The sequence below is a fragment of the Squalius cephalus genome (assembly GCF_949319135.1).
Source record: "Squalius cephalus genome assembly, chromosome: 15".
NCBI lineage: Eukaryota > Metazoa > Chordata > Actinopteri > Cypriniformes > Leuciscidae > Squalius > Squalius cephalus.
This window is the reverse complement of record NC_137136.1, coordinates 19,886,044-19,896,097: the sequence shown is the minus strand read 5'-3', so window position 1 is coordinate 19,896,097 and position 10,054 is coordinate 19,886,044. Positions and strand designations below refer to the sequence as shown.

At 33.5% G+C, this 10,054-nt stretch overlaps 1 protein-coding gene across 2 annotated transcripts; it reads left to right on the top strand.

The window, feature by feature from the left end:
• Positions 1-4,751: 4,751 nt before the first annotated feature.
• Positions 4,752-9,294, top strand: cox6b2 (cytochrome c oxidase subunit 6B2). Of its 2 annotated transcripts, none has more exons than XM_079894159.1 (4): positions 4,752-4,840; positions 5,355-5,481; positions 5,927-6,027; positions 9,001-9,294. In XM_079894159.1, the coding sequence occupies exons 2-4, from the start codon at positions 5,376-5,378 to the stop codon at positions 9,052-9,054; spliced, it is 261 nt and encodes an 86-aa protein (XP_079750285.1). In that variant the 5' UTR covers positions 4,752-4,840; positions 5,355-5,375; the 3' UTR covers positions 9,055-9,294. The 2 variants fall into 2 exon arrangements, with proteins under 2 accessions (XP_079750285.1, XP_079750286.1); XM_079894160.1 differs by having other exon boundaries at positions 4,783-4,903.
• The last annotated feature ends 760 nt before the right edge of the window (positions 9,295-10,054 follow it).

The following is a 10,054-nucleotide window of genomic DNA, read 5'->3' as shown; positions in this document are numbered from 1 at the left end:
GATGTTTATCATGCATTTTGGGAGACACAACAAGTGAATATGGAAATAGGTTATACATCAATATTCCTATGAAATATTAGATATTATTATTAAAATGTTGCTAATTATTACTCCAATTATTAAACTTCTTTTTTCATTAAATGTTGCTCCAAGAACACATTAATGTGCACATTAGATACAATGTATAGATACATTGCATTAAATGGGAATATTAATTTATGGCCATTTTACCCACATATTGCATAAAGTAAAATGGTGTATCAATTCATTCCGTTATATCTTTCATAACATAGTTGAGAATTTTAGTTCAAATAAATCCTGTAACCCCAACATTTATTGGTGATTGAAAAAAAAAATCCCATTGTTTTTGTCTATACATATAATTTCATGTCATTTTATTTTTTAAACAACTGAGTCCTGGTGTCCACTACAGAGGAAATAGCATAACATATGAATAAAATATCATTTTTCAATATTATATAGCATATTTTTCTTATGCTCTAAACAATGTGATGACATGAAAAAAAAAATTAATTTTTTTTTTTTTTCTGGGTCTCAGGAGGATATTCTTTGTTACGGCCTAAGCCTTATGAGTGTTGTATTTGTATTTTGTGTGTATCTGTTTCTGTGCTCTGATTAGTTTCGCTCTCTTGTTAGGCTCCGCAACTCAGTAGCCTATGTATTTTTAATAATGTTTAAATGGTGTAATATTTGTGAATTTGATTATGTAGCCATCTTATCCATTTTCTTGCGAGTGCCGTCATTACTCTCTGGTGCTGTGAACCTAATTCTATTCTCAGGATATTTTTATACCCTACAATTTATAATCGTTTAAATATTGATTGCAAAGGATGGAAATCGACCCAAACAATCTGTAAAATAGTTTAAATGTGCCTTATCCATCACATTCCGTGGCTGTTATTGGTTCATCATTACCATCATCAGTAACACGATTAATGTTCTTTATTTACATGTATCAGTTCAGAAGGTGCTATATACATCATCATTTTTATTATTATTAATCAAGTAAACAGAATAGATGTTGTAATAAGCAAAAAGGGTTAAAACACATTCTGTTCATTTATTCTACTTCTTTCCAAGTACTTTCAGTTTTCTTTGACGGAGGCAGCAGTTGCGCATTGGCAAACTAAAAACAGAAACTCTCTGTGAGGCAACCAATGTCCTAAGTAAAAGTGCAAAACAAAACCATGGGTAATTTGTGGGTCTGTGCTGCAATTTCAGATTTCATCAGTCAAGCATGTAGGTTATCGCTATTTCAACATGAGTCAGCTCACAAGTAATGCATTTCAAAAGGGTGCATATGACAACATCATTATAATAAATAAAATATATTTATTTTCTCAAATAGAGTTTCAGTATTTGGCACAAAAGACAGTGTTTGGCAATGATACAGCGTTAAAGGCACTACAGTAAAATAAAGCACTTTGGAAATGATTCTGTAAACTAAACCAAAATGTTCACAGAAGATTAAAAACAAATTCACTTAGAATTCTTTTGTTTTACTTTTGTGAAATTGAGGGACTGAAGAGATGCACTTTGCAACCCCTTTTTGAGAAATAAAGTATGAACTTTAGCCATAATTTACAGTATAGATGTGGATATTTGATCTAAACAACATTCCAAATCAAATCCCATGATTAAATTAAGTGGCAGTAAAGCTACAAGAACCAGTCCAGAAATAATAATAATAATAATAAAACAACCAACACCTGGTGAATGTCTAAACAAATATACAACATAAATCAACCACTAATCTAAATATGAATATGATAACATCTAAATACTTATTCTATTTGTCTGACACATCTACAAGACTAGAAATAACATAGTAACATTTAAAAGTGTTCTGAAAATTTGAAGGATGTGCGATTCATCATCCGTCCACTAGAGGGAGACAACCAGCACAGGTTAATAAAGGAACAGTTCACCAATAAATGACAATTCTGTCACAATTAATACACCCTCATCGTTTAAAGTTCATATCACGTTTTTCTTATTTCTCTTGTTGTTGTTTTTTTTTTAAGTCAAATGGGTTTCAAATGACGGGGTGAGATAATAATGACAATAATTGTTTAAAGTAGGCTATATTTTTTAAATGTAGCCTACTATTTATATAATTTTGTGAGGTGAGGTTTTCATTTAGATATCAGCACAAACCTCATTTTCTAACAACTGTTTTTACAGTAAATGTGCACTAACAGTGAAACACACACAGTGAGAGAAATCAAGCCCTTGATACACATCTAGTCTTATGTATTAAGGGTTCTGAATGAAGGATTTGGTGTAAAGTGCTCTCAAAACGTGGAGACTGTAACCAGCCGAAAGCTTGATAACATTGTAGGTGGCTTTAGTCCATTCTGAGAAAAACTAAGTGAGGATGTGGCGACCCCTGGTTTAATGCAGCGTCTCTGCTCCTCTACATCCGCTGATTTAAACTGAAATGTATACTATTAATGATGAAGAAGATCAGAGAGCTACGCTGCACCTGGAAGCAGAGGCCCACAGGGAGGATCATTACATTAGCAGGCACACTTGCTCTGGTTTACTCATTTTTTCAGTAATTGCTTTCATTGATAGTTCATTCAATAGGCTACACATATCACGATCTAAATACCGTTCACACCAAGAACGATAACTATAAAAATATATAAATACAATTTTCCAAACATTATTAGTATTATTATTATTAGATGGGTATCCACTCTGAGCTACTAGTTAAAAATAATATTAATAAAAATAATTATGATACATTATATATTTTTTAAATATTATAATATAGTATAACAATTTTTTTTTGTATTTTTTTTTTTGAAAGAAGTCTCTTATGCTTACCTGGCTGCATTTATTTGATCACAAGGAAAACAGTAATATTGTGAAATTTTAGAAAACATATTTTCTATATGAATATGTTTTAAAATGAATTCAGCTCAATGGTCCCAGCTTAATGTGAACTGTTACTGGAGGCTTAAAAGATATCATCAGTTGGAAAGGATATAAAGTTGACTAGCTGAAGACATTACTGTAGCCATACCCATTAATAGACACAGTACTTCCTTGAAAATAAATTCCAGCACAGTACAACAACCATAATGAAATGTCCCTCACTATAGATAATGCTTTAAAATGAACTCTGTTAGAGAGCTACATATGGCAGTTTATCTGGTCAATAAAATACCTTACTCGCCCGTACAACATTTCAAATCCCTAAGTTCTCGCCATACCTGAAAAGGCAAGCCAATATTGATCCTTGTTTTATTACGAGCTCTGTCGCGTTCTCTTTTTGCCAGCAGACTCTCCCCTCTGTTCTGATTTTTATTTTATTTTTATTTTTAATTTAAATGAGTGATTCCCAGGACGTTCAAGCTTTAGCATACTCCATGTCAACCTTTCTCACCCGTTGGGACAACTAACCTATGCCACTCCCACAACATGCACACAAAGTAGCCGGAGCAACTTTTCTATATTTATGGATATGACGGGACACGCATATGATAGTCTGCAATTTCCCGTGAAAACCATCCCACCTGGTCTAAAATATAAACCCTTATAATAGGCTTACCACAGTGAATCAGGGTAAGACAAAACATGTTTTGGAAGAAGGATTAATGATGTATTGACTCATTTTTTTTCAAAGGGACACTATGTAATTTTGTTCAAAAAATAATAAGTCAAAAGCCCTATTTGGATGGTAATTGTTTCTCATGGGGTCGTAAGGTATTTTCAACATTTACAGGGGTTAGTCTGTGATTTTATTGCCATCCGAATCCAGAATATCAGTGTTTTTCTCAATAACACTTCATCACAGCTCCACCTCAGCGAACAAAAAGAAAGAGAAAAAGCGTGAAACATTTGAAGTGGGCAGTTATTGTGGCAGCAATATATGATACAATGCTATTATACATAACATTAAAAATACATATCAAGCAGCTTTATTTTTACCTCAAGTAAATAAGACGCTGCATTATTTTATTATTTTTATTTTAGATTAAATAATAAATAGAACATTATTTTCCTATTATTAATTGAAATATGAATTTATCCGTATTATTCCAAGCATTTTATTTACAGCAGACAATCATATTGCCCCAGCAAATTAAGAAAACACATGTACACATGTGCACGGATTTCTTAACAGATCATTATTGATTTATTAAAGCTACAACTGCAAAAAACTACATTTGTCAGAAAATAATAAAGAAAAAATGCTCCGTTGTATGCACAACTACAACACAAAACTCACAATATAAAACATATTCAGAAATAAATTAATACCCTGCTCCAATGGATTAATTACAAAAATATATAAATACTAAAAGAAACATTCTTTACAGAGATGGAAAGGCTGACCATACAGGCCTTTTTCCACTTTATATGATTTACACACATAGCCACTATTTGTATCATGCTCTTTTTTGCTTTCCAGTGTTTAGTCTGCTAAAATGGTAACTGGTAAATGTCAATATTAGTTTGTCATCATTTTAACGCCCACATTTTTATTGTATATTGCAATTATTATTTTATTAATATTACTGACACAGATGACTATAATTTATATTATCGTTTCATACTATTATTTTATTCCCTTTATAGTGCATCTAAAGATTAGAATAAACACAAGAGGGACGTTCATAAATGAATTGTGTAAATAATAAATAGACCTATTAGAAAATATTATTTTTATTAGAAATAATAAATATATTGGTCTCGTAAGCCCCGCCTTGCCTCGTCCTCATGCTCCCCCCACATACTTTGACTTCCCACAATTCAGTGCGCTTAGAAAATCTTTCGAGAGGACGTTACTATAAGGGCACAGCAAGAGGTAGGCCTCAATATTTATATTTGTTTAGTCCACGTTTTCGTGCAATTGTTTATCTTGTGTAAGGTTTGTTGAAACTCTTTACTTTCACTCTATTGTAAAATTAATGAAATATCAACGGGCGGTTTACGAGAACGGTTCATTTGAGTTAGCGAGTTAGCAAGCGGGCTATTTACGCCGGTTAACGCTACCAAGGTTATGTCACTTGAGTTAATATATCTGCCGTTTTAAGCCTATTTTAAACCTTTTTAACGCGTTTACAATTTCACTATTCCTTACAATTACTCTTTGAAAATTAAAAGAGCTCGTTTAAAGTATAACAAGTTAGTTTTAAGCCTCGTATGATGAGACTCTGGCTGGCGTCAGTTCAAACTGTGACTATGAATGTCACTCTCAAATGTTTTATTAAGTTACCCTGACCAACTACGGCATTTGAACAGCTCAGGCCCCATTGTGCACTTTAATTTTGCTACTTTGGTAATGTTGTCGATGTGTGAATGTTTTTTATGTCACGCAGACCCATTATCTGCGACTGAAGATGGCTGATGTTATTGAGGACAAGATCAAGAACTACAGAACGGCTCCATTCGACGCCCGTTTTCCAAACACTAATCAGACACGAAACTGTTTCCAAAATTACCTAGGTAAGTACAGTAGAAATTATTATATGAGCCATATTTGTACTCAAAAATTATGACAAGTGCTTTCAAACGTTGAGCAGCTAATCTATAACCAAATGCATCATTAATGAAAGCAAGAAGTGCTTTACATACAAGCCTGTACAAAATCATCAGAATGACTATGAGCCTTAGATGCTTTTCAACTGTGATTATTAATAGTATAATGATCTCACAAATAGTTCCCTTGGAGCACCCTGGATTTAAGCGTTTTAGTCAAGGTCACATCGGCGGTAAAGCTGGGTTGCAACAAACATCTGAAGTTATGAGCTATAATGAATCTATTGATTGTTTGACCTTTTCAAAACACATTATGAATTGAGTAACTTGTGGCGGATGCCTGGGTTGTAGACTATGGACTATTTCTGGCTGATTTCAGTGCAGATTACTTACTGTTGTTTCTTTCTGTCAGACTTTCACAGGTGTAATAAGGCTTTGTCAAGCAAAGGGCAGGAAACTTCTCCCTGCGACTGGTATCAGAGAGTCTACAAGAGCCTGTGTCCAATGAGCTGGGTGAGTCTGAATGAATAACCAAGTTATAACACCGTAGTCAGCATCAAATCCAGATTGAGTAGACTTCATTCATCAGTGTGCATTTCATTTCAAAACAATTACTACCTCTGAAATAAATGTTCTCTTTGCTGACATCACCAACCCCTCTATTTTTATTATAATATGTTTCTTCTTTTTTCTTTTTTTTTAAATGTATTTAAATACATATTGTAAATACACAGTTGTTTTTATAATTCCACACATTTTTTTTTCTATTTGCATAGGATTGACAGTTCAGCTGAGTCATTTGGAATTATAAAAGAATATAGACACTACTTAGATAGGTGTCCACAACTAAAAAAATGAAACCGGCAGGGGTGTCCCATCACAATTGGACACTTACCAATAAGGAATTTCATGTTGTAAACTACCATGAGAGAAAATGCCACACCATTATAAAGGGATGCCTACTATTCCAAAATGCATTATGAAAACTGGCACCAACCATTCAGAAGTGTGCTGGACCTTGACACCGGCTCTTCACAAAGCAGAGTAATGTAGGTCTGTAGATGTTATAGTAAACTAAATGTCTATTATAATGTGGATACAGCAAGTCAAGTACTTTATCAAAACATTTTGGCATCTCCAGAGAGAATGCATGATCATACTGTTAAAAATGGTTTTTATTTCTTATGATATAATTCCATAACATTATTTGCGAAATAGTAAAGCCATAGATGAGAACCACTAACCACATAAAGAGATCCGTCTAACTCACAAACAAATACACCACCTGTGTACACCACATGTGCCTCAAACTGACTACATGTTTGAAAAAGATTTCCGATTTGTAAATGCGTTTAATTGATACTTTCTTTTATCACTAAGTTACATGAGTATAGCTGCTCAACTCATTTGTCTCATTTGTTCTGCAACATTGTCAGTGGCACATGACGCAATCCATCGGCATGTCACAAGTTTTACTGGCACATGCCAATGAAAATCGGTTGTGCCACTTAGCATAGCGGCGTATACCAGTGGCTTCTGTTCGTTACATGCCATGCCACTTAATGTTAATACTGCTACTGTTTTCTCCTACACTTTGTTCACTTGCGTTCAATGTTAATGTTTTTAAAATAAGATTTTTCTGCTCACCAAGGCTGCATTTAATTGATTTTAATGTTTGTTTGTTTTTCCTGTGATGGCAAAGTTGAATTTTCAGCAACCATTACTCTAGTCTTCAGTGTCACATAAATCAATTCTTCTCTAATATTTTGTGGAACTATGCATTTACAGGATTCTTTGAATAGAAAATAAAAAAAGCATTTATTTCAATTGGAAATCTTTTGAGACAGTGGTCTCATTCACTAATAATTGGATTGTGGATTATACATGTTTATGTGCACAGGATAACTTCTCACGAAAAATTTCTGCACTAATTCACAACACATGGGTATGCACATGAATTTGTTCTTAACTTCGTTATAACATTAAAGATTTTTTCTAGGGGGCCGTTTACACGACTCCATTTTCAACTGTAAACAGAGCACTTTTTATGCATTTTGGTCTTTCATTTACACATTTTGAGGGCCTGAAAACACACTTTGGAAAACTGGTTTTAAAGTGCAAGTTTTTGAAAACCATACCGTTGTTTCCATGAAAAAAAAAACAGTGAATTTGTGAAAACAAATTGTGACATCATGCGCATGAGTATTGTTCAGTCTATAGGTGCGTAGTTTCTTTACAAAGTGACCTTGCCTAATACTGGACTAGCATGATCTATATCCATGTATAAAATTTTATCTAAACATGTTTATAAGGCCACCAAGAGTATGTGAGATTTGTTTTGCATACGAGTGGTTTTTGTTGTTCCTACATTATTTTTATTTTTTTTTTGTAAATTTAGAATGTTTTAGAACGGAAGTTGATTTGTGTGGACATGATTAGTGAATGAGACCCAGTGTCTTTGTCATTTTTGACCAATTCCTTGTCAATTCCTGAATGGATGCTTGTTAAAGTCTTTGTGTAAAAGTATTTATTCATTTCACATATTTGAATGGTAGTGTGTAAATCATCCACTTATTTAATACAATAACTACAGCAAGCAGAGTTGATCAGACATAAAATCATAAGCAAATATCTTGACGGTCTGCCATTTCAAATCTTTTGTTTCTTTTTTAAATCTTTAACATATTTGCAAGAAAGGAAGCTGAAAATGAGTTCACCTGCATACTATTTCAGAAAATAAACCTGAAGCAAGTACCAAAAACTCCACAAAATAGTCTTTATTGCTTTCATACATAATCTGTCAAGTGTGATTATGACAGGGTATTAGCCTTTAAAAAATGTTTTTTAGTATATTAAAGTGGTAAAGTTTGTCTGTTTAAATGTACAAGAACCTCCATGACTTATTCTGTTTTTACCCTTTGAAAATGTGGCTGTGTAATAGCATACTTCGAAGAAGTGCTTGCAAACGTCAGTGTTACTGGAGATCCATCCGGTAGTTTTGGTATTTCACCATTAAGTAGATTAATGCTGCAGACGTTCATTAGTCACCAAAATATTGAGAGATTCGGATGTTAACTTTTTTTTTTTTGTATAAATCAGAGTAAGATGTCATTCTTGCCTGACTGTCAGGTAATAACTAGAAATGCATACAATTATTGGCAGCAGGGGGTTCCCATCCTGATCATCATAATGAAATGGCCCCTTTTCAAAACGTTAGGAGTGGAGGGAAACAGCTTAATTTAAGTAAAGAACTCTTAAATGAAGTAATGTATAGTACATTTTCTGAAGTCACAAAACATGATCCTCCCTAAAATTTCAGGATTTGTCAACAATTTTCCAATATATAACCTGATGTAGTTGCTCTTTTCCTTTCCTTTTATGCAACAAGACACAAGCAATGACTGTGAAATGTGATAAGATATGAAGGGCTGTGGGATTATATTTAAAATACAATGTGTTCTTGTTTTTGTTCTCTCCTTTCTTCAGGTGGAGAAATGGGATGGACAGATTGAGGATGGAAGCTTCCCCGGAAAGATCTAAATGTTCGCTGTTACCTTCGATTCATGAACTCCCCACCTTTTGTAGAGTACCTCATAATATATTATCCTATTTTGATGTCGTCTTTTGCCCGCTGGAGGAAGAAAGGTCATTCAGAGTGCGCCTCCGAATCATGTGACCTTTTGTCCTTTAGCATTTTGAGGTCCTACATTAGCATCACGCTTTGTCGCTCTACAACTTACTATTAAAAATTACAAAATAAAAACGCACACTTCCAACTGATTTCAGTGGTTTTGTTTTTGTTTGTGTGGGGTGTTTTTTAATAAAGTGCAAACAAATTATAGTTTGTACTGACTGTTTCTAAATTAAACAGTCAATTAACCAGCATACTAAGTCTGACCAGTTGAAAATTTAGTCATTTAGTGGCTTTAGTGAGATGTGGAGTTAAAGAATAATGTGCTATTGAGGTTTTTTTTAATTTATTTTTTATATGTTTTAATCATATTGCACAAATTAAGTTTTCAGATAGCTGATGATGACCAAGAATTCTGTTCCTTCTACATGCCTTGCCTTATTGAATTAACACTCGTATTAAGATACTGGAGCAATGATACGAAGGCTAACAGACAGGATGAGGTTCAGTTAAATCAGTGATTAAGAAGTTAGGTTCTATATAAACCGTTTTCACATCTTTATTCTAACGGCTCTGTTTAATCCTGCTGCTTGAAGTCATCGTGCTCTTGGCTTTTAAAACAGCAGATGGCGGTAAAATAGCATGAATTGGTACTTACTGTGACGGCAACCTTTACTAAGAATTGTGAAAATGTAGCAATTGCAGTGACAACATACTAATTGCACAGTACCTAGAAATTCCTCTATTTCTAAATCTTTAATATCTGATGCAAACCATGAGGGCAAAAGGACACATTGGAAGTGCATAATCAAGGTGAACTTCAGTTTGTGAACTTCAGTTTTCTTGTTCAAAATGCATTGGATCTTGAAATAATCTTGCTCTCCCTAAATAGAATATCAATTTAATTTA

Excerpts from the sequence above, each read along its gene's own strand:
- cox6b2 (XM_079894159.1), top strand. The coding sequence starts at position 5,376 with ATGGCTGATGTTATTGAGGACAAGATCAAGAACTACAGAACGGCTCCA. Across the intron at positions 5,482-5,926 it reads CTGTTTCCAAAATTACCTAG|ACTTTCACAGGTGTAATAAG; the intron begins GTAAGTACAGTA and ends TCTTTCTGTCAG. Across the intron at positions 6,028-9,000 it reads GCCTGTGTCCAATGAGCTGG|GTGGAGAAATGGGATGGACA; the intron begins GTGAGTCTGAAT and ends TCCTTTCTTCAG.